The sequence below is a fragment of the Didymosphaeria variabile genome, assembly GCF_027946475.1.
Source record: "Didymosphaeria variabile strain IMI 356815 chromosome Unknown scaffold_3, whole genome shotgun sequence".
Lineage (NCBI taxonomy): Eukaryota > Fungi > Ascomycota > Dothideomycetes > Pleosporales > Didymosphaeriaceae > Didymosphaeria > Didymosphaeria variabile.
In genome coordinates, this window is record NW_026611622.1 from 33,066 (window position 1) to 56,368 (window position 23,303).

General features: G+C 53.9%; 6 protein-coding genes across 6 annotated transcripts; all 6 read right to left on the reverse strand.

The window, feature by feature from the left end:
* Positions 1-404: 404 nt before the first annotated feature.
* On the reverse strand, positions 405-1,672 carry N0V89_003378 (uncharacterized protein; the record flags this gene model as incomplete). Its single annotated transcript, XM_056212180.1, has 4 exons — positions 405-579; positions 630-1,075; positions 1,162-1,420; positions 1,500-1,672. 4 exons carry the CDS (start codon positions 1,670-1,672, stop codon positions 405-407), a joined length of 1,053 nt encoding a protein of 350 aa, XP_056072488.1.
* A 620-nt stretch (positions 1,673-2,292) lies between these two features.
* On the reverse strand, positions 2,293-4,479 carry N0V89_003379 (uncharacterized protein; the record flags this gene model as incomplete). The annotated part of the gene is made up of 4 exons (XM_056212181.1): positions 2,293-3,569; positions 3,620-3,698; positions 3,757-4,219; positions 4,277-4,479. The coding sequence occupies 4 exons, from the start codon at positions 4,477-4,479 to the stop codon at positions 2,293-2,295; spliced, it is 2,022 nt and encodes a 673-aa protein (XP_056072489.1).
* Positions 4,480-5,150: 671 nt separating this feature from the next.
* On the reverse strand, positions 5,151-7,388 carry N0V89_003380 (uncharacterized protein; the record flags this gene model as incomplete). Its single annotated transcript, XM_056212182.1, has 1 exon — positions 5,151-7,388. One exon carries the CDS (start codon positions 7,386-7,388, stop codon positions 5,151-5,153), a length of 2,238 nt encoding a protein of 745 aa, XP_056072490.1.
* A 615-nt stretch (positions 7,389-8,003) lies between these two features.
* MgSsk1 (Two-component response regulator SSK1p) lies at positions 8,004-10,413 on the reverse strand (the record flags this gene model as incomplete). The annotated part of the gene is made up of 2 exons (XM_056212183.1): positions 8,004-8,372; positions 8,425-10,413. The coding sequence occupies 2 exons, from the start codon at positions 10,411-10,413 to the stop codon at positions 8,004-8,006; spliced, it is 2,358 nt and encodes a 785-aa protein (XP_056072491.1).
* Positions 10,414-14,743: 4,330 nt separating this feature from the next.
* On the reverse strand, positions 14,744-16,285 carry N0V89_003382 (uncharacterized protein; the record flags this gene model as incomplete). The annotated part of the gene is made up of 1 exon (XM_056212184.1): positions 14,744-16,285. The coding sequence occupies one exon, from the start codon at positions 16,283-16,285 to the stop codon at positions 14,744-14,746; it is 1,542 nt and encodes a 513-aa protein (XP_056072492.1).
* Positions 16,286-18,725: 2,440 nt separating this feature from the next.
* On the reverse strand, positions 18,726-20,398 carry N0V89_003383 (uncharacterized protein; the record flags this gene model as incomplete). The annotated part of the gene is made up of 4 exons (XM_056212185.1): positions 18,726-19,579; positions 19,680-19,819; positions 19,874-20,136; positions 20,186-20,398. The coding sequence occupies 4 exons, from the start codon at positions 20,396-20,398 to the stop codon at positions 18,726-18,728; spliced, it is 1,470 nt and encodes a 489-aa protein (XP_056072493.1).
* Positions 20,399-23,303: the final 2,905 nt, after the last annotated feature.

The window sequence follows — 23,303 nt, forward strand, 5'->3', positions numbered from 1 at the left end:
TGTTGCTGTGGCTTGTTCCGCTTTATGTACGGCTACGCGATGTGAGACACCCCGCATACTGTTAGCTTCCGCGTCACCGAGAGGTTGCTGTCCGCCACACGGATGTCGCTTCCGTGAAGTAGCATGCGGGGTAGGTGTAGACAATTCCATTTTCTGGACGTGGACCCTGGAGCTAGAGATAGATCCCGCGATCTCGTTGACGCACGATGGTCTAGCGCTGGAGGACCACCAATGGCAATATAGCGGATAGTTCAGCCATCTCGGGTATTGCGACGTATGATGCCTGGATGCTTGCGAGTGGCCGATCTGATTTTAAGTGATGTGCATTCTGGAGAATAGATGTGAATATGCTAATAGTGGTTCTGAACCGATACTTTCCAATAGTTGGAAGTTGTCCTAGGATCCTACATCTTGAGCACAACCTTACCAACATGGCTCCCCGACTCCAGGTATTTGAACGCCGCTTTCGCATCATCAAACTTGAATACCTTGTCAACAAGCGGTTTCAAGTCGACTTTCTTCTCGTCGAGAAACCTGCTCACGGCTTCTAAATCGGCCCTCGAACCCGCCAAGATGCCTCTGTATAGTGAATCAGCAAAGCGCACTCACAAATACAACGGGTATCTCACTTAAGCGTCGCCGCCTTCGCAATAAGCCCCATCAACACACTTGGATCCCACTTCGCCTCGAAGCCCTCCAGAAACCCGATTAGCGCAATGCTGCCCCCGTACTTGCGCAGCATCTTCAAGTCGTCTGGAACAGACGAAAGGCCGACGTTGTTCAGGACGTAATCGACGCCCTTGCCGTCTGTGAGACGCAGGACTTCCGCCGCTATGTCCGAAGTGGTCTTGTAGTTGACGCCCAGAACAGCCGGGCTGATCTTCTTGAGGCGCTCGAGTTTCTCGTCTGAAGAGGATGTGATGATGGGCGTGATGCCCGCTGCAAGGCATACCAGGAGCGACATTATGCTCACGCCGCCGGTGCCCTGGAGGAGTGCTGTCGCGCCCTTGGGTACGTTGCGGAGCTCGTTGAGAGAGACCCAGGCTGTGATTCCCACGCCTATTATCGTTGCGGCCTGTGAAGTTCACATTAGCATTCTCGTCTACCCGATTACCACCAACTACCCTCTCAAGTCCCGGAGTCCGATGGAAGACAACGTACCTCCTCCCAACTCAAATGCCCAGGTAGCTTAACCAGATGCCTCTCCTCAAAAACCGCCCACTCCCTCAACACACCCGGCGTGTCTCCCCCGAGCGCACACACCTCCGCGTCGCGCTCCTCCCCAGTTAGGAAGTTCAGATTCACGCTTGGTGCGACCCGGTCTCCGATGCGAAACTTCGTGACAGAGGACCCGAGGGCGACGACCTCGGCGGCGCAGCAAGAGCCTTCAACTTCGGCGTCGTTGACGGGGATGGGGTATCTAGCGTGGATCAGGGATGTGTTGCGGAAGAGGGAGGGATGTAGGGGAGAATGGGAGAGGGAATGGAGGGAGAACGTACTTTCCCTCATGCAACATGGCGACGTCGCGGTAGTTCAGGGACGCAGCGTGGATGCGTAGGACGACATCGTGAGCGCCCAGAGTTTCTGGGAGGGACTCGGTGGTGTATTCGAGAGTGAGAGGGTAGGGTTTTGCGGAGCGGCGGAGGGCGCGGTAGGTTTTTGGGTAGGCCATTGTGAGAGAGTAACTCGATTAAAGGGACGATGTTTGGTATGTCTTCTGCTGGAGGGTTGGGGGTTGCTGTATTTGTACTTGTGTTTCAGAGCAAAAAACTGGCGTGGCTCGACTCTTATGCTTGCGCTATCGGACAAATTGTTTCGCTCGACAGACACATTGCATGCTATAGGTAAGCAAGTAGATGGAACTCCTACGGCATGATTTGCGACTGGTATGGTCGTTGCATCCAAGCAAGTACGATCTCGTAAGTAAAAGGGTGGAATTCCACCCTCGCTTATCGTGCACATGATTATAGGATTTTATACGAGCAGCTGACAAAGGCTTATTCTAACGGTATGCCTCTCGTCTCTGCACATTGTTCTGCGCAATGCAGAGGTCGTACGTGGGAATATGGATGTCAGAAGACGTCAGAATCCAACGTCAGAAGCGAACGTCAGGCTAGTGCATCCCTACACCTACATTCGACAAGCATAATTACTAGGTACAACATCTACATTTTCGTCTACATTTTATTCACATCATCTACATCATCATCTACATCATCATCTACACTAAAACTACAACAATGCTTTTACTCATCACTCATCACTCATTACCCTCCACCCCCCGTCCTTACTCTAAGAGCTCCCAATCCCCGTTCCCACCGGACAATCCGGCACGTTCTCCTGCCATGCGACCTTCGCGTAAGCGGGTAGATAACTATTCGTCGTAAACTCTTTGGGCAGGTAGTAGCTCACGTCGCTCAGGCTGTAATTTCCTCCGACGTCAGCCCCATTCAGCGCACTAACGATGTAGCTCGCGATGAAGTCGAGGAAGACTAGATCTACGGTTTCGGGGAGGGAGCCGTCGGTAGGGAAGGAAGCGTTGGCCTGGAGATCGTTGGGCTGCGAGTAGCGGGGGATAGCCTTGTGGATGGTATCGTCGCCGTCGGTGCCGAAGTCGTCCTTGGTGGTGTACCCTGGCGAGGGGTCGGCTGCCTGGCGGCGGATGATGCGGGCGTTTGAGCGTTTGGCCATGCCAGAGGCGTGGGTGAGCGGGGGGTCAATGCAGATGTCGCGGTCGGCAAGGACGGGGGCGAAGTTGAAGTCTGCGGTGGAAAGGTCGCGCTTCTTCTGGAAGGCACCAGCATTCAGGATGCCGAGGACTTTAGAGGCCTGGCTGTAGGGAACGTCAGGGATGAATTGGAAGGCGTCGTCGAAGGGTGAGACGATAAAAGAATCGTCGTAGGTGAAGGGGCCCTTGGCTAGGTCGAAGCGCACGCTGCCGGTGTTGATGATGATGAGACGGGGTGTGTCTTTCCTTGTCTCGTTGATCACAACGGTGGAGAGCGCCGTCTGGAGAAGTCCGAACAGGTTGCCATCCGCCAGGAACGGCTTGCACGTCTGGCAGTAGGACTGCGGTGCACAGCCGTATAAGCTCGTAAGGTTGAGCGACTGGCGGTATGATGTGATTTCATTGGTGGTGTTCTTGCCTTTAGCAGTGTCGAAGGTGGTATACTTCTGACTACCCTCAGCATGGTAGGCAAACGTAAGGCGGTTCCAGTCAAGGTATCGCCGGGCCACGAGGAGATCAGAAGTGCCGTTTGAGCTGGAAGCGCCGCTGCTCGTGGCGTTGGCCTTGGGAGGAATGGGCTTGCGTGTGGGGTTTGGAACTCCGCTGGGAGCCATAGTTCCGTAGCCGGAAGACTCGATACCGGACAATGCAAGCCAGCCCAGCGTCTCGCAGTAGCGACCAGATTCAAGTCCGGTAGCCTTGGTGTCATAGACTGCAAAGTCTCGGATGTGGGAATGACCGCCAAAGGCTTGGATGGGGGTATCTGGATGCACCTTGCGAATAGCATCGACCACCTTCCCAATGGTGCTGCTGGTGTCGTTTCTCCTGACCGGGTTGTGACCTGAATCGACAGAGTCAGTATGGCATCCACAATATCGAATAATTCCTTACCTGTAACAACGAACAAGTCGATAGGCTCAGTGTAATTCACAGCATCAAGGAACCACTGCTGCTGCACGAGCTCAGCAGCCTACAAGTTCCCATTCAGTCAGCAAAGCATATACCAAATGCACCCAGAAAAGACTTACCTTGATGACCTTCGACACGTTCGAGTTCCCCGTGAAGTCAAACAGCACACCGAACGCCATAATTCTCAGTCCCTGCTCCGTCGTGAAGTACCGGTACTTCTTCCCAATGTACTCCCACTGGCCCGTCGCAGGATTGCTGATCTGCACATTGCTCGTAAGATACTTGTCACCGTAAACCTTTGAGAAATTGGTGAAGGTCTCGTAGGCAATCTCCGTGACGTAGAGCTCGTGATTTCCGATGGTCAGAAGATCATAGTCGATGTTCTCAAAGATGGCATTCGACACGTTCCCATTCGGCTTGGTAGCGTCGCTCAGCCCAGCGCCATCGTGCAAATCACCCGTGTCAACAAGCAAAAGGTCCACGCCCAGATGCTTCGCCTTCTGCTTCATCCCCTTCGTAAAGCTCACAAAGTCGCCCCAATCCGCACCATAGTTCTGTTCTTTGATGTGACCTTCGAGCCAGCTACCAAATCTGCGTCAGCATACCGCATTGAGGGTATAAAATTGATGAGAGGCGCACCCATGCGTATCCGTCGTATGCAAGAAGTTAATCTGGCCCCATTCCAACGGCGCCTTCGGTCCGGAAGTTGCGTTCTGCGCATCAGGCTGCATGCGCCGAACGTGGCGCGTGAGGACGACATCGTGCTCGGGCTCGCCGTAGCAGCTATCGCAGGCCAGCACCGCACGGGTAGCAATGGCCGCGGTGATGATTCTGGAGAGCATCTTGAAGGCGGGCAATGGCAGATGCACGACGCGGTAGGAGGAAGGGTCCAGCAACCCGGGTTCTCGAGCTTATAAGTAGGCTGGGGCCCTGGCGCCACCCGGGCTGGTGGAAAGCGCATGCAGGAACGACTGGTATGCATGGGGTGTCCTAGAGCAGCGATAAGCTCGCGCAAGCATTGCAAGCATTGTCTGCTCCCCGGCGCGGCAACTTGGAAAGCTTAGTCTTGTACGCGTTGTACGAGGAGGACCTGCTTCGTTTGTGTTAGCGCGCGGACCCACGTGCCCGCGTATCTTGATGAGAGGAGAGCGGACGGGGCCGCCACTTATTTCCGGCATCATACAATTTCTTGCCTCCACGGAGGAGACGCTCTGGTTTCCTCACTGTGGAGATGAAGTCGTCACTGCGATGGAAGCAGCTTACATGTTCTGATTCACGTTGCTGTGCGGGCCACGTTCCTCCACAGTTGGAGTAGAGTACATCAGCCGGCTATGTACCGCGTCGACCAGTCCCTTGTGCCCAGCTAAAGAATCCAGTGAAACAAATCACAATTACACAACCCTCTCAATTAACACCGTCGCTATGCCCTCAAAACGCCTTGTACCAGCATCCCATAGAACGTAGAACGCCCTCAATGCAACCCACGTCTCACGCAGCGGGCAAATGCACATCTTCACGCACCCGCAACATCGCTAACCCTCAACCACCTCTCCTCCATCGCCAACACAGCAAGTTCCTTCATGCTCCCCAGACTGTCCGTCTTCGCCAGCGCAAAGGGCTCTAAAAGCTCTGCAACCCTTTCCAACACCTTGTACAGCTTCAGCGCTTTCCTTACTACTTTGCTCTTCTCTTCGCTGCTAGCTTCCACGTTGCGTATGACCTGCGTGCTGGATAGGTTGGATGGCTCGTTGCCATCTAGATGCGCGAGGAGCTTGTGTAGGATGAAGTGCGCCCAGACGAGGTTCGTTTTGGGATGGAAAGAGCGCCAGATGTCGGGGGGGTGGGTCGCAGGGCGTTTTGATGGTTTGTTTCCGGGGGGGGAGGTGCGCGGTGATGATGGGTCGGGGTCGTCGAAGCGGATGTGCTGCGGCGTCTTTCGTGGAGAGGGACGGAGCTGATCGGGGTCGAGGCCGCTTTTTGTCGAAGGCTCCGACTTGAGAGGGTCGTTGTAGAGGACGGCGCCGCGCATGTAGCGGTAGATTTCGTATTGGTATTCTTGCGAGGCGTCGCCGGTGAAGAGACCCATGTCTTTGTCGAGGTCGAGGTAGGCGACGCCTAAAGGTGTGGATGGGTCACAAGGGGAAGATGGCGAGGCTGAAGAAACATCCGTAATCGATGACGAGCGTCGAGATGCAGACGAGGAGACGTCCGCTCGTGAAAGAGTGTAGTCGATGACTGTAGTCTCGAGCCCAGTGAAGCCGAGCTTTCGTGTTAGTGGACCCTTGACGATGGGATTCATAAGGTCTTCGTTCGCTTCCGTCCGCGATGATCTTATGCAGATATTCTCCAGATGCAAATCGCGATGCTCGAAGCGGCATGCCTCCTCAGCTTTTGCGACGCTCAAACACACGCCCCAGAAAACATCCCATATCTCCCATACGGTGCTCAACCCACCCTTATCCATGACCTTCTCGACATCTGTGCCAGCGTCTTGCATCTCGATGACGGCCCAAAGCTGGGTATCGTCGTAACTCGCCTTCTTGCTTGGATCCGGAAACTCGCTCTTCTTCCCTCGCGGCCTCGCTTTGTTCCATGCCTTCCATGCGTCGGTAAAGGCTTTTGAAGGGCGCCCTTGAAGCACAGTAAGCTCGCGGAAGATGGTAAAACCTGGGATGTAGTTGAGGTTCTGGAGGAGCTTGACCTCCGAATGCACATCGTCAACATGCGACTTCCACGAATCGTCTTCTTCTCGCGCATCCCTTTCCATTTGAGCTTGGACGTCTGGATTTCGGGATGCTCGCGATTGTAAGCTGTTTCTGAGGGGCGCATTAGGAGCACTTTTCAATGGCACAAGTTTCAAGACCGATTCCCTGAGCGATCTACATGCCGTGTTTGTGGCTGACAGTCGATATACTTCCGAGAAGGAAGCTTCAGCGATCTTGCTAACGGTGAAATGCGGTTCAATCGAGCATGACCATTCCTTGAACGGTAAAATGGCTCTCCCATAGCTCTGAAGCGACAGTAACGGCGATACGTAGGATGTGTAGGGGTCTTTAGGGTCTTTTACTGGTTCCGAAGTAGAAAGTTGTGGCATTGGTTTGGATGCAGTCTTTACCGCCGCGTTCGAATTGCGGGCACGTGTCGGTGTTTCTGGTATTGTTTGCTGATCCGCCCGTTGTTTGGGTTTGGCTGTTTGCTCTTGGTTTGTCGCGACTTCGATTCTCTTCCTTGGGCTTGATCTTGTAGGAACTTCTCGGGTGATTGGAACACTTTCTGTTCGCTCACAAGGTGCCTCGTTTGGGTCCCCATCGTTTTTGCTGATGCGTAGGCCGTTGAAGCATTCCGCAAGAGCTGTCTCTTCCTTCTCTTTCAACTGCGGTGGATCACTGCTGTTACCAGTCGACTCTTTCCGGATCAAACCCTTTCCCGCCTTCTTACGTCCCTTCAATGGTACAATTTTTCTGGTACTCTGACTTGTCTGGATCGGCTGGTTGGGGTTTATCTCAGCTAGGACAACATCGTCCTTAATCTCTAGCCCATTCAACTCCCCCACCAAACTACCAACATCCGCCTCTTTCTTGGTCTTTTTCACCGCATCCCTGCTCCTCGCTGCCCTTTTCGCTTTGCGTTGCTCGACTTCTGTATCCTGCTTTCTCGGAGCGTCGACGTCTTTACTAGGGCTGATAAATTTGGTATAGGTCGCCGAGGGTTTCGCTACTGTGCGCTTCCCATAGACCTGCTTTGGCGGCATCTTCCAGAGGTTGCCGAGCGAGCGATGGCGTGGTGATTAAAGATCTTCGATGAGGTGAGGTGCGGCGCAAAAGCGGTGCAAGGGTCTGTTGGGGACGTGCTGAAAGGGACTTAGCGTGGCTGGTTGACGGGGAAACCGCGACAGGTTCGCAAACCACGTCATCGCTCTCTTGAAATGTGCAACCACATCGAGCAAACGAGAATGAGGGAAGGTCAAATGGGCGTGCAAAGATTGAAGAATGCAGATCGGCGTGCGCAAATGATTAATATTACTCCGGCATGTATACCGACATGTCGAACCACGCCTATAGCTCGCGGAGGGGCCCACCTGCGAACGTGCATCTCTACCCTAGACGATAAAGAAAGCTGGCCATGTAACTCACGAGCCTGCTCATCCCACTCGTCTTAGACATGAATGAAAGATCGCTAAAGAACAAAAACGCTAGCAACGAATGGCAAATACCATAGGTATTTGACAGATTCAAGGAAACCCCAAACAATGCAGAACCGGTACATGCGTGTGCGGATGATGGTGACAATTTACAGCCAAAGGAGATATTTGGTGACAGGTGATGATAGCAGTTTGGATGGATGGTGGGGGGAAGGCGCAAGGAGCCTAGTTCTCCCCACTGTCAACATCCGGTGTCGAAGCGGCGCTCTCTTCCTCGACGAGCGCTGGTGGCGGGACGACGCCCATGCTTCTTCTCTTCGACTTCTTTTCCACGTCATCCTTCGGTTTGGTGGCCGTTCCATTAATAGTCGACGGCCCCGCTCCATTGGGAGCGTTGGATGTAGTTGGACTAGCTGCTGCTTTGCCCTTTCGTGGAGCAACACTGGAGTAGCTCGTTGAAAGTTTCGACGTGCCGTCGGTGGTGTCAGAGGCATTGGTGAAATCCTTCCATCGACGCCAACCGTCGAAGTCGATGAGGGCTTGCATGCAGCCCCATTCTTTGACTTTCCGTTCGAGCCAGACGAAGTTGACAGGCTGGATGTTGGTCAGTAAATGTGTCAAGATGTAAGGTTCATGGTTTGCCCACCTTGGTCAAGAAGTCGTTGCAACCGGCAGCCAACGCTTCGTGCCTGTCGCTCTGCAGTGAACTGGCCGTGAGTGCTACAATGATAACGGGACTCTTGAACAGGTTCTTGTCCCCCAATATGTCGTCGCTCGATAAGTCTCTGTCAAGACCCTTGTCTCCAAGCCTGTTGTTGGGCGCTTCGCTGCTACCACTACTAAAGACACCAATGCTATTGACCCGTTCAAGACGCCGAATCTCCCTAGTAGCCTCCAGACCGTCCATGATCGGCAGCTGAATGTCCATGAGCACCAAGTGAAATCCGCCGGCCCTCCACTTCTCAACAGCTTCCTTGCCGTTCATGGCCCGCTGCCACCGCACCTTCAGACGCTGCATGAAAGCCCCCAAAACGCGCAAATTGATGATGTTGTCTTCCACAATCAGCACGTTGATGGGGGGTACTGAATTGTCTAACAAGCCTGGGGGCAAGCTCGGGGGCTCGATCGGCTTCTGCTTCTTCCGCTTCTTGTCTGGCTTCGGCGACGATACGCGGGGAGTCGGAGGAGTGGAGTTTTGTCGCAGGTTGGGGTCAGCTGGGGCTGGAGGGGTAGGTATGGCTTGGTTGCTGGAGGCAGAGTGCTTTTCAGAGGCGGAGGAATCGTGTCGAATTCGCTGTTGAGGTCGGGTAGTGGTGGCAGACTGCGGCACACCGCCGGTCAACGTCGTAGGCGAGGCTGTGTTGTGCCGAAAAGCCTTGGGACGGTTAGCGTGGGTCCTCCTCGTGCCTCCAGGCGAAGGCAATGCAGGTAGATGCCCTGTCTGGAGCACCTGTATGGAGTGCGGCTGATGTGGGAGGGAAGCTCGTGTCGTCTCGTGGGAGGCGGCGGTCATGGGAGAGGGATTCGCTATAGGCATGAGTGGGAAGTACTCGGTCTGATGATGGTTCTGCGAATCGTCGTGGTGAGCATAGAACTGCGGGATGCGCGGCGAGGGCTTGGGCGTGCGGGCCGGCGCCGCCCGGATGGGTATGTCGATGATGAGAGCCTCATGGACTGTCTGGCCGCCCGGGTAATATGCGTCGAGCGTCCGGCACATCTCTTCCTCTGGGCCTAGGATGCGCTCCTGCCCCTTCCCATTGCTGTCGCGGGGCAGTATGCGCAGCGTGAGGTCTGGCGCGTCGAAGCTTCGGCCCAGCGAGTTGCCGTACTTCTTGAGGATCATCTCCCGCACGTCGTCGACGAGGTCATCTTCACGGATCTGGACCAGTGTCGCCGAGGCGCTCAGGCGCTTGACCCAGATCTTGCGGTGCAGCATGCCGGCGCTGAAGTTGTTTGCCCCGGAGAAGTAGTCGGTTGCAGTCGGTGGCCCGGTCACGGATGGGCCAGCAGCAGTAGGGTCGGATGCGAGCAGTGTCTTGATAGCGCGGGCATTCGAGGGCGTGACGAGCGACTGGCGACGGGCGGGCGTCGGTCTCGAGCTCGCCTGGAGTGAGGGGAGCTCGGATGGGCGGTCTTCTGAGGCAGCAGTCTCTGCGCCGGCTCCAGCGAGGGCGGGGAGCACCGGCGGCGGCGGCGGCGGCTGCGATGGAGGATGCACGGGCGTGGGCTCCTCGAGGGTGACGGTGGGGTTGGCGGTGCGCACGTCGTGTGGGAGCGACGTGGTCGAAGACTCGATCAGCCTGACGTTGTTGATGCTCGGTCCCTCCTGCGAGTGCCGATCTCTCGACCTCGAGCTGTCGAGCGTTTCGGGCCTACTCTCGCTGGTGCCGTCGCCGGTGCCAGACCGAACCATGACCTCCGACTGCACCATGCGGTTGTCGTCTCTCTCTGCGGGCACGTCGGAAGCATGCACGGCGGGCAGCTTCGACAGCGAGACGCTCTTGCGCAGGCTGCTCCCTGTGTGGATCCGCTCGCTGCCCGCCGACGAGCACTGCGACGCCGACGACGAGATGTGGCTCTGCCGCCTCAAGAGTTTGGCCCGCGCATGGCTGATGCGCGACCTGATGCTGCTCATAGCGGCGAGCAGCCGACGTGTGCCAGCCTGGAGAGGCGCCTCCGATGCCGTAGTCGCGGGTGGCCGGGTGCAGTGGTGCGTGTATGTAGCCTAACGGGTATCCGGGGCGCATTCGCAGCCAAGAGGGACGGCGAGGGAACGGCAGGAAACGGCTAGCGAGCGTATCGAGGTCAGGTCAATGTACAGAAGAGAGAGGCAGCGCCCGCCTGCAGTCGAAGGGACCAGAGTTGATGGGATTTCTCGCGATGCAATCTCGATTCTGGCATATCCCATGTCAGGCCGTGTCCGCAGAGCTAGCACGAATCGCGGAGCCTGACGACAGATAAAAGTTGGCCGGCACCCTCCACGCGCGACACTGCGTTACCTATCTACATATTCAGAGGACACGCTGGCTGCACGCGTAAGCCAAGCGTGGCCCCGGGCCCAGAGACAACGCGCCGCGAACCTGTCTCGCGGCCCCTGTGGTGTCTTCAGTCACTGGTTGCGGAGCATGACGACTCCACAAACATCGCAGGCCACTCCCCGCATCGACTGACAGCACGCCTCCGTCAGTGGCCGCCCCAAAAACTGATCTTCTCAGTTGACCCTCCCCAAGACGAATCCCTCGTATCAAGGTGGCCAGCTCTATGCGTACAACATGTAACGTAGGGTAACTTTCGCCATAGTACACGGTGAAAGCTGCGACCTGATACTGCCTGCCGTCTCTCATGTTGGCGCGAGAACCAGACGCGTTTTACTATGTATCGGCCACTGTGAATCTCCACCAAGGTTTGCTTTGTTTACAGCTTTCTAGCAGTGGCTCTACCATTGGCCCCTGTGCGTTTGTAATTAGAAACGCGTTGCGCTACCACCCGCTTCTCGCCACTGCATCTCGTGCAGAAACCTGAACATGCAGCTAAGCGTCCTACAATAACTTGATATCGGCCCTACATTTCTCCCTTCCACCGATGACCACCTGGGCTGGCGCCACGCCCGTCTTCGTGGTACGTCGAATCCTGCTCCGTGCAGAGCCACATGAGACTTCCATGTCCAAGTTCACCGTTCAGGGGCACTCATCGTGACCGCGGCGTCCACGGCTTTGATGATTTGCACTGTTCTCCGGAGTACTGCCCCGGGCATTACTTCGAGAGACATTGACGCTGTCTTTCCGCTTCGCCTTGTCTCATGTCTATCAATTGCCAAAGCCGGTTTATTTGCGACTACGCTGCCTACCAACACCAGATGCAAAGCACGCATCCGCGAGACCTTTCGTAAGCAACTTCCCCAGACATGGCGATGCAGTACCGTGTACATGGTCAATGCCATCAGGACGTGTGCAATTCAACCTATGGGCCCACAGCGTAGAGTAAGACGATCGCAACACTGTAGGGTAACATGGCAAGACCTGCTCGCAAAAGTAGTCACATCGTACGACTAATTGGAGAAATTGAACTTTCTGCATCGTGTTCTGACATGTTGATGAGGTGATAGAACAGCCCTCGCCGTCTGTTCATGGTGAGGGTACTCGAGAGATCCGTGTGACTACCTCGGTGATTGATCGAGCACAGCCGTCAGTAAGTGAAAGCGACGCAGTATATCAGCATCGACGTCACAGCTCAAATTCAACTCTCATTCTCAGACTGTGCAGACACACACATACATACGTATCGCTCAATTAACATTTCCCAGCCTTTACCCGTCACCGCTCGCACCTCCAAACCGTCTACTAATATTGGCACACTCACTGCTCACCGACTGCTTACCCCTTACTCCCATAACATTATACGTGCCAAATTCACCCACTCACCTTCACGGTAGTGTCCCATCACCGTGGCCACGCTTCACCATCCTCGTCATGGCATTCAGCACCGCACCAGTCACCGACATGGTTCCGAGATACCAGACGACCGCACGCTGCGGTCAAGACACTCCATCGCCGCTCTGCGCCGTGCTATCTCTACGTTTACGACTGAACCGACCATCCTCCAACCTCTACACATGGATCAAGACCCGTCGTTCCCACCGCTGTCACTTTCGCGGCTCACGCACACTGCGTCCATGAAAACCACCATACACGGCTCGCCCGAGTCCCGCTCACGCTGCACCGACGCGCAGGTGAAAACTCCCCCCGGGCCGCCAGATTCAACCATACGTCGTTCCCGCTCGGACAGCGACCTCCAAACCGGGCAGCCCTCACCCACATCCTCATCACCATCTCTCTCTCGTTCCACCCCACATCGCAGATCAGAAGACCCCCCACTCCCACTACCCCTTCTCCAGCTCCAGCTCCCCAAAGCCCGTCCTAGCCTCGCCATCGATCTCTTCCCAGGTATACCGCCCACCCCCGACGCCATGCTGCATCCCCGTCAGACCCGTTCGCGCTCTTCTGTCCGCAGTGCCGCACACCGCGGGCCCTCGCGCCAGAGGGCAGAAGACGGCTGTGTGTCATACGTGCCTCACTGCGTTTAAAACGGCGGAGAGGACGGGGAAGTCGCCGCAGAGAAGGGGAGTGTCTTGACGTCTTTTCCGCCGTTGCTTGCTGAGGACAGCGTTGAGAAGGGAGACGGGGAGGGAGGGGATAAAGCGGAGGGGGATTAGGAAGATGAGTATTGTCAAGGGCATTACGAGGGTGTTGGGGATGTTGAGGGGTGGAAGGGGAGAAGTCGGAGGAGTGGTCGGAGGGGAGTGAGAGTAGTTTGGAGAGCTGGGGTGGGAGCGGGGCGGGACGAGTGCGAGTGGGTCGGCGTCAAGGTCATCGTTTACGTGCTCGACTTCTTCGTAGGGGCGAGAAGGACTGTGCCGGTTGTTAGGCGTTGTGAGGAGTTTACGCCTCGGTGCTGCAATGTTTTCGTATTTGGTTCTCGCATCTTTCCGTGACTATGCTAAAGCCTGATAATGCTCACGTCTAGTTATAAGCGCTAGCATTCTTGCCATCGATGTAGGAGCTAGAACGTCCGTTTAGCGTTCTTCTTTCGCAGACCGTAAACACGCAATTTGTACGCTCCAACAGCACCTCACCGCTCCACCTCATATCTCCGCAGCATCTTCCACCTCGCCCTCAATGTCTCGTTCTCGCTCTCTCTCACCTACAGGTTCATCACCTCTCTTCGCAGCAGTCTTCCTGTCCCTCCACAGCAACACCTGAAAAGCCGCCGTCCACCCAATCACCAGCACCTGCAGCCCAGCCGTCCACAAATACCCCTCCTCGCGCACGGGAAGTCCGCTGTCTTCCAGAAAAGGTGATCCTAGGAGGTAGTGTATTCCGGGTAGAAGCCGGATCTAAGAGCACTTAGTGGTGCTCGCATTTCTTTTGCCATGCATTCGACCACTTACTCGGAGAAACCAACCAGAAAACGCAACGCATACAACTCCTTGTAGGATTTGACAGCCGCAGTACAGAACGTGGAAATGCCCCAGCCAACCTCGAGCTAGGGTACAAGTCAATATAAAAAGCCATTTCATGGAACTTGAGACGACACACCGCAGGGATAACCCATCTCGGCGACACGCGCGTCAGTAATATATCAGACGGTATCTGTCCGATCACGTATCCCACGGTCCAGATAGATGTGCTCGTAAGAAGCTGATCCCCGTACATGCCCAGCTCCTCCTGCATACTACAAAGCGAAGCATTCTTAACATCATTTAGGGCCAGGTTCCTAAGAAAGTATCCCAGCAGGTGAAAAGGCTTGAAAAGCCGCTCACGTCTTGCGAGTGAGCACTCACAGAAGCAAACATCAGGACGAACGCGTCGACTTTGAAAAGCAACGGGCGCCGCGCTCGGATGGCTCGCGTGTGCCTTTCGGGGTGGTGGCTAAAGTGTGCTAGGAGTGATAAAGGAGCTCGAAGTCGACCGTCCTGTACATATAGCGCTACCTAGGTAGTAGGCGATTGCCGTGATGTCGGCATCGCTCTTGTCCACAATAAGGTCTAAGGTAAGTGCCACCTGCCCATCAAGTGATTGGAAGCGAGGACGATACTAGAAGAACCTTGCAATGGAACCGATAGATAGTCAAAGTAGCGGGTGCAGTTAGTTCACCTACCTTTACACAATCAGCTAGCTCAGCTACTGTAGACGAAGTCCTCATTGCTCACAGACGCTCACGGAAGCACAGCCGAAGGCAAGAAGAATTCTTCGATCATCGATTCGTTCATTGAAAAGTGTGTTGGGTGTTCTACATACAGTCCATCATCGTCCATAATCCAGATGCCTTCCTCTCCATCGTATCGCTATGGTATCATTATACACTGCATTTCAAAATGCACAAACCGAACCCAATTTCTGTGTCGTGCATCGCTCACTCGCTTGAAAGAACCCAAACGCCGTAATATGCCTGGAGATGTGCGTGCTTCAAGCATCGCTATCACTTAGTGAATCCCTTCGCACGGTGCGCACACCACCTCGGCGGTATCCAGCCATGACGTCCCTACCCCCACGATCCTCGCGCCTGGGACCCCGTGGTGCACCCATCTGGCTCACGCTGTCGTTGGGCGCGACGCTGCCCGCGGTGCTTAGACCGGGGATGTGGCACGGGTACGCGATGGTGCCACGCGTATCGCCATTCGCCGTGGTGAAGATGTCTGAGGCGTTTGATGGGCCGGTACGCGAAGCTCGGTGGTGCTTGCGAGGAGATTGGGAAGAGGGACGAGAGCGGGATTCGTGACGGGGGCGGGATTGAGAGCGAGAGGCGCGAGAACGCTCGGCGTTGGGGCGGTAGTCAGAGTAGTAGGAGGATTCTTGGGCTTCAGAGGGGGCAGGGGCAGCACGAGACTTGTTGTTGGAGACGTCGGTGCGGGCGCCTGTGTACTCGGTGCGATCGTCTCCGGTGGTGAAGGAGTATGCGGCGGAAGGAGGAGCACGACGAGAGGAACCTTTAGCCGGGGCAGGAGCTTCAGAAGGGGCAGTGTATTCGGTCTTGGGGGCGTCGTAGGTGTATTCGCTTTCGAGAGCGGTGTACTCTGTCATTGCGGGGCCACCGATCTCAGAGGGCGCGACTTCAGACTTCGCCTTCTTTGCTTTCTTCTGCTCGGCTTTCTTCTCCTTTGCGGCTTGCTTCTCGGCTTCCTTTTGGGCTTTGGCTTCGGCAGCGGCGGTCTTGGCGGCTTCCTTCTCGGCGAGCTTAGCCTTGCGCATGCGCTCCCTTGCGCGCTGCTCCTTGGCTTTGGCTTCCTTCTTCTTGTCCTTTTCGGATTTCTTTTCCTTGTCCTTGACGAGTGGGCGACCGGAGACGTTGGAACCTAGGTCGGAGGGCTCGGTACCAGTAGCGGAGTAGTCAGTGTACATGCCATCCGCCTGTCGGTTGAGGCCGCCAACTTTCGCGGGGCGCTCGTCACGGTAATCACGGAGATCGCGGTCCTTGTAGTCGTTGTCGTGCTCGTGACGCTTCTTGCGCTTGTCCTTCTTCTCGCCGTCACCACCACGGATGCCGAAGGCGCGACGGCCTTTACCCTCCTCGGCCTCACGCATTTCGCTGACAGTTGTGCCCGTCTCATCGGTGTATCCCACGCTGGTCGGGGCGCCGTAGGTGCCGCCATGTACCACACTGCCTCCGCCGAGCTTGGTGCTCTTTGTCGCGTTACTGAGTGTCTTTCCGTCCGGTCCCTTGCGGCGCAGCACCGTCGACTTGTAGTCTTCCCAGTCGTCCTGCCGCCACTTGAAACCGCCGTTTTTGGCGCGGAAGAAGAACCACAGCGCCGTCAAGGTCATTCCGATTCCAATGAAGGCAAACAACAGCTGAAACCATAGGTTGTTGTAGGCTCGCGGGTCCTTAGCTCCCGCGGACGCGGCGACCTTGTAGTCCGCACGCTTCGCAAGGTGGATGTCATGGACGGCCATTGGTGAAAAGCCTTCCAGATCGGAGGTGATGGTGAGCGGGGATGGTGAGGGCGCCATCGTGGGCCGCTGCTCGATGTGGGGTTGCTGCAAGGCAGGTGGTCTCGGTGAGGCTTCGAAGACGATCGGTGCAGCGAGTGTCAACTGGCAAAATAGTCAGGTATGATGGTTTGTAGTGATGTGGGAAGAATTGGGGAGAGGGTGGAGCTGTCGTGCCCCTAGAACTTCTCTTTGTTGGTGGTGTGGCTGGTCGCGTCTCGCGGTGGTTGGGGAGGTTGGGAAGTGACGCCATGCAAATAAACACGCTATCTCCACGGTGACGCACGGACTCCTCTGGGTTTCAGAACACCAACCACCAGTCGATGGCATCGCGAAAAATGACATATCAAAGTACCACATGATCGCGATTATTCCTACGTCGAAGTATGAGTGTCGAACGTTATAGAATTTTTATAGGACGCAACTGGTTCAAGACTTTGAAGGGTACTCAAATCACCACCTGCACAAGCTTGCTCACCTGAAATCTCACACCATCGGCAATGCATGGCAAAGAGGCCCTGCTCCTTTCACATCCTGCATCTGATTTTGAGTCGTTCGATACTGTACCTGACATTTCATTGATCGCTTGAGAATGTGCTGGTGAGCTATGAAAGTAACTTGAATAGAGTGCAGACGGTGTGCTTAGGCAGCCTGATTAAGGGGTACAGCATAAGGTGTGTTGTAGAGAGACAATGAAGCAAGGGACATATGTTCTGCAAGAGACTTTTCGAGTGTGGTGGGCGCGAAGGTTTGTCCATACATGATCGCGCTCCCAGTCCTAGTCGCGCCTTCCACTTCTTTTCATGGTCTCATTCGAGTCACGTGTCGACCGGAAGCTTCTGCTAGCGAGATCCAGTGAATACATAATACCAAAGAAAAAGTGAGGTTAAAGATCGAACAATGCATAGAATAAGGTCGCAAAAAGAGAGGGTTGATTAGTCCCAGTATTGACCTGCTTCGATTAAGTCTTTTTTTGCTTAATCTCACCACTAGCAGGTTCGAACTCAGGACTATTTCAACTCTCCCTTATGGACATTGTCACTGACCCTACCTTTTACGGTAAGTCCCAGCTTCTCTGCCCAGTTCCGAAGAACGAGGATTTTGCTAATTAATAAATCTATATAGGGAGAAGTGAAGTTAGTGTTTGAAATTGGTGAAGTTAGTGAATGGTGTCCGTGACTTCCATACGTGATCTCGTTCAACCGACGTAACGGTCGGTCTGAGCCGCGTGTTTCACTTCTTTTCAACTAAGCAAAGTGTCGACCAGGGCCTCGGTGAAGCTCCTACTACCTACTGTTCGCGGCTTCCACGTACGTTCTTGCTGATTTGGCACTGGATTCCCCGCTCACCCCTTTCGTCCGCCTTTCAACACCGACTACAGCTTCACGAGCATCAGCCTGTTGGCGCCGTGACATGAGTATCAGAAGAAGTCAATACAGCTTCCGTCCCCTCATTCATTTTGTGAGCCGCGAACTGCAAAACCAGATACATTCAGCGCTACACCTGGCGTGTCGAAAACCTGAGCTCGAGCGTCTTACGAAACGACCACATGTTCCACCAAGGCTATACGTGAGAACGCGAAGAAGGCAGTGCCTCGGCACCCCTTAAAAAATCGGCCCCGGACATCTCCTTCCCATCTCGTTGACTGGGTCCCGGATTTGGGTTCGTGCTTGCGCACAAGAAGAACAGACAAAGTTTCCGCAGCATCTGCATCAGGATCATTGATACCTGGAAAGTTACAAAGCGAGTTTGATCTCGTTAAACTCCTTATTTCCTACCTGCAGACATTGCCCCTGAGCATAGAATAGTATGACGAATTGTACTGCGAATATCTAGTGTAGCACGAGATCCCGTCACGAACGCCGCTTGGCTATCTGGATACCGAATTTAACGGGACAACCCTGCGCTTGCTACTTCCAGCGCTGACGGATATACTCCACGAGCACGTCTATCAAGACTTGATTTACTAGAACATTGCCAGTGGCCGTTCTATTGTGGTCACGGGCATGATACGACGTTCGAACCAATCTTTTCGGCTTTTGAGCTTTCGTACGAGTTGATGCGCGGCGGCCCCGGGAATACTGGCTGGGATTGTCTCGCGTTGACGGTCAACCCTCATGCTGGGGCAGCCCAAAGATGGGGCGACAAGGACTACTATCTGCTCAGCCAGTTCCTCGACGGTATGTGATCATCCTTCCACGTTTGTGCTGGTGTCTATCGCTGGAAGCTTTTAGGCGTTTAGGCTGATAGCCTTCAGGCGTTCAATGCCCGCGGCACTATGCACGTTATCTCAGCACAACTCCTATCAGGCCAATCATAATCAACATAAACAAAGACGTCGAGGGTGTGAGGCATAAACATAGAAGTATTGAAGTGTACAGGCGGAGGTGAAGCAGACGAGACTAATTTGCGGCAGGAAAGGTACTATACATTTCTACAATTCTACAATCATTCAGAACTCTTACACCAGGATCTTCTCAAAAAACCCAAACGCTCCTTTTGGATCATACTTCTTCTTCAACCCCCTCAGCCTCTCCAGCCTCCACTTCTCATACCCATACACCGCCTCATTGCTCTCATCTCCAATAGCATAGTTCACGTACGCCCCTAACCTCTCCCCCGTCCCGGCTAACATTGCCTCCCTCACTTTTTTCCCATAGCTGTACGCAAGCGCATCTTGCGTCGCATTAGTCGCATCATACGTGAACGTCGGCGCAGCAAGAATATTTCCGTCGCGTAGTGGATACGCGGTGCTAGCCGCATCCACGAGCCTCACGCCATTGACAGCATAAGCCTCGAGCAGCATGGCACTCGTTTCGAGTCCCGTGCCAGGCAACTCAGCGAAGATATCGAGCACTTTGCGCAGGTTGGCGGGGGACCATTCAGCGAGGTCGACGGGGAATGTTTGTCGTCCGAAGCCTCCTGCGCAGTTGGGACCATCTAGAGATGAGCCCGAGAGCGCGTTTGCGCCCGCGAGGTCGGTGTAGTTCGATGTTACGCTGAAGGGCTTCAAGGCGTCGAGCGGGTCGCTGTACTTTTTGGGGAAGGATGGTCCCTGCCAGAAAACGAGGAGTTGGATGATGGGCTTGGTGTCGACGTCGGGATTGTTGAGGATGACACCGAAGTGGGTGAGTTCTACGGGACGGGATTTGGCGCGGATCCAGGTGTTCAGGGCATTGAACACAGCTTCAAGTTTGTCTTGTTTGAAGACGTAGACTTTGGTGGAAAAGCCTTCGTCTGCCGTGGTTTTTCGATCGTGGAGTTGGTAGTTTACTTGGGTTACGATGCCGAAGTTGTGGCCGGCGCCGCGCATGCCTAAACACGGATACCAAGTCAGTATAAGTCAAGATGGTGGGTATGGGTATCTTGCATCTATGTCTGAGACATAGCCACTTTGTGCGCGATCGTTACGTACCCCAGAAGAGATCCGGATATGAGTCTGCGGAGACGGTAATGGCGGTGCTGTTGGAGAGCACGAGGCGGTAGGAGACTACGTTATCGATGGCGAGGCCGTATTGGCCTTGCATCCAGCCGTGCCCTCCTCCGAGAGTCACTCTGAATGAAAGGTCAGTGGCTTAAAGGGTGATAAGTGTGGCTGAGATGACTTACCCGGTGAATCCAGTACAGTCACAAGCACCAGCAACTATTGTCGTGCCCGCCGCCCAAGCAGTGCCGATGACTTCGCCAGACTTTGCGCCGCCTTGAACATATGCTACTGGGCCCTTTTCGGTACGCTCGTTGCTTATCGTGACATTCTTCATGCCGCGCATGCTGATACCGATCCCGCCTTTGAAGTTGTTGAGGGTTTTGGAGAAACCGTGGCCGCCGTTAAAAGCGAGGAATGGTACACCGCGTGCGTTCGCATAAGCGACCTGGGCGGAAATTTCAGTAGATATCTCACAATTGTGTTATTAAACTCACTGTAGCTTGTACGTCTTTCTCAGAAGTGACTTTGACAATGGCGTCGAAAGCTGGGTTGATGTTGACAGCCCATCTCGTCTTCGCTTCGTCGAAAGCCTGCGTTCCAGGCGTGTATATCTCAGCGGCTTGTGCAAGACTCGGCTTAAGGTCTTTAGAGAGATCTCCAACGGCTGCCCCTGATGCAATAGCTGCCAGGAAGAGCGTCTTGAGCATGGTAGGTACGATGATAATGTGCGCTCGGCGTGCAGCCTGTTTAAGAAGCGGAGCGTGCTATCGTACTGACAGCTAGAGTATGCTGCAGGTACAGATGCATTAGCTTTATACACTGCATACTTATTGCGTGTTTATTGCGTTTTGATATGTTCATAGTGCTGGATATCTTCTCCAGATGCGTGGGGTTTGGTCAGCCAAAACATGACTGCGGACTTCGCGTCATCCACGCAAAGCACCTTTCCGAGACCCATCATGCTACGCAGTACAAGTGGCGTGTAAACGATTCAGAACAGGTGGAATGTGAAAAGTCCGTCGGAGCACTGGGTGAGAAGTAGCTCCTGGCGCGTTCAGTGGAGCCATTTCGGTGCCGAAAACCGAAAGCCTTATATCGGCGCCCTCCAGAAGTTGCTCCCCCACCTTCCTATGGCTCTGGATACCTAATTTTGCACTCGGAAACCTATAGATTAGACTTCTTCTATTCATAAGTGGTAGAATCTTGTTGAATTGCTAATTCTTGTTATGGTACGCGTTAAATTAGGGCTCTGAACTATTATGATAAGCTTACTAAGGGTTTCTAGCCAGTAGACGGCCTATTGTAGTATACATGTCAAATTTAACTCGCGAAAATGATTCTAGAGTCGCAGGAACATGGACGAGAAACTTCCATAAACGGCTATAACATATGGACATAGTCCATAGCTCAAATTGAGTAACTTTTGACTTAAAGCATTTCCCAGACGTGATGCTACTGAGCACTGACTTGTATCTGCCGCGGGCCGACCACTAGCGGGGGATAATGTACTGTTCCAATGTGTTACCTGAACAAGTTCAATAAAGTCATGTGTCATATAGACTGCGCAGTCGTTCATTCCTTCTAAACGAGAAGAAGCGAGGCTATAGTATTCGTTGCAGAAGCTGAATTTTACGGAAGTCCGCCTGATCTTACATCCGCGGGCAGGCTGTATCTGACGTCGACTATAGCAGGATATTATGTGAGATGTACGTCGGCGCGGGCCGCTGTTCGGAGATAAGGGTCCAGTCAATGCTCTCGCTAACTGCGTTGCATGCGACTAAATGAAGGGTAAGCGCTGGAGCAGTTAACAGTGCTGCACTGTCTCTGGATACCATCAGGTCTTCGGATTCAGAATGGTGATTAGCGACAGAGGCTTTTCGCATTCCTACTGCGGTTTGATGGTATGTTAGAATTGGTGTCCTCTGTCGTTTGAGTGTACCGAGTGGATCTTGATTTGATCTGAATCCGGCCCAGCACCGTAATGTCGCGAGCGACGTTCTCTGAACTCACCCCAAAAGAATTTTTCGAGGGACTAGGGAAGTAATAGAAATGTGAACGTAGCAGTACTCGAACTCCGGAATGATAGTGGGAGGAGCGACGCGTGATCCACCTCGAAGGCCTGATAGGTAAAGCAAGCTACAGCCGTGTCTTACAACACCTTCCAAGGAACTGCATGCAGCACGGCAGCTTGTAAATGATTGGTCGCTCCTCGCTACACAGTAATTAGACAGATTACCTGTGTGAGCAATTACGAATCTATTGAATACGCAAGCCGCCAGATGATCGTTGTCCACCTGTGTGCATCCTGGCAAGTCCGGTTGCGCAGTTGGATGTACGAAAGAGCTCGTAATTGGTAAGTCACCACCCTCGCTAGTCCTAAGGTGGCCAAAAGGTGACTCAGTAGATACGAACTCCTTCCTAGTCTAAGCGTCACTGGTATCGAATGTTTGGTTCCAAAACTGTGGTAAATTTCTGGCTGTGATTGAGAGGAAAGGTGTAGAAGTGTGCGTTATTAGTGACTGAACCAACCAGCTCAGTCGCGTGCTGGTATCTTGGCGGTTACGTCACGTCACGTGTAAAACATTTGACCTCGAGAGGGTGACCTGGAACCTTGCTCACACATCTCAAGCCCCACAAACTATGTCAATCAACGCCAGATCCTCGGTAGGATGTGTCATAGCGTTGCAAAGCAGTGTCTTCATCGGTACGAGCGCGCATGTCTTCAATATCTTTCCATCGAGACCATGATCCTCCAACCACGCCACGGAGTGCCTTCTATGGTCAGATACAGATCGTCACAACAAGCTTCCTGACCTACTTCGCCCGGTTTGTATCTACAAAGTTCTGGTGAACTGGTCCGACGACCTCGATGAAGTATGGATCTGCCTTCATGCGGAGGAAATAGTCGACATCTTCCAATCCCACTTACTTGAAGCTGTCGTAATTTGCAAATGCTTCATATTGCAGTCCGGCAATCTTTGCCATCTCAATCTTGACCTCGAACTTGCTCACGTGGAACACTTTAAAAACTGATGTTGGTACTTGCTATGGTGAACCTGGTAGTGCCACATTTAGCCGGTCACCCTTCGCGAAGGGAGCGTGTTTCCCAGACGTGCATGTGTGATAGACTTCCTCGCTCATTCTCGGTCCCTGATACGCGAATACGGTTCATTGGAATAGTCCTCGTGGTTCATTGTTGAGGATGTCATCGTTGAAAGCCAAAAAGAAATACCAAGGTGCGATAAAGATTGGTTCGCATTAATGCGCACAATGTAATCTTGACTCATGATTCGTAGTGGGGACCGTTTAGTATTGTTTCCTCGTTATCCCAAGTCAGGCTTCCGGAGACTGTGGGCTGCCAGTCGAGAAACATCGTCCAGTTCCCTCGCCCGCCACAGTTTGCACGTGAGATCAGTCATGGTAACACTGGAGCGGACATTGCCCACCTATTTGGGTCTTGGTAACACTACTCAAGTCCATTCAAGCTAGGCGTGCGCAACACATGGTTTCTCCTGCAAGGCACAATGTTCCTGCAACAGGCCTAGGTTGACAATGAGTTTGTATAGCCAGCTCTACGGACCTCGCTGACAGCTTGCTTGATTACCAGTGGAC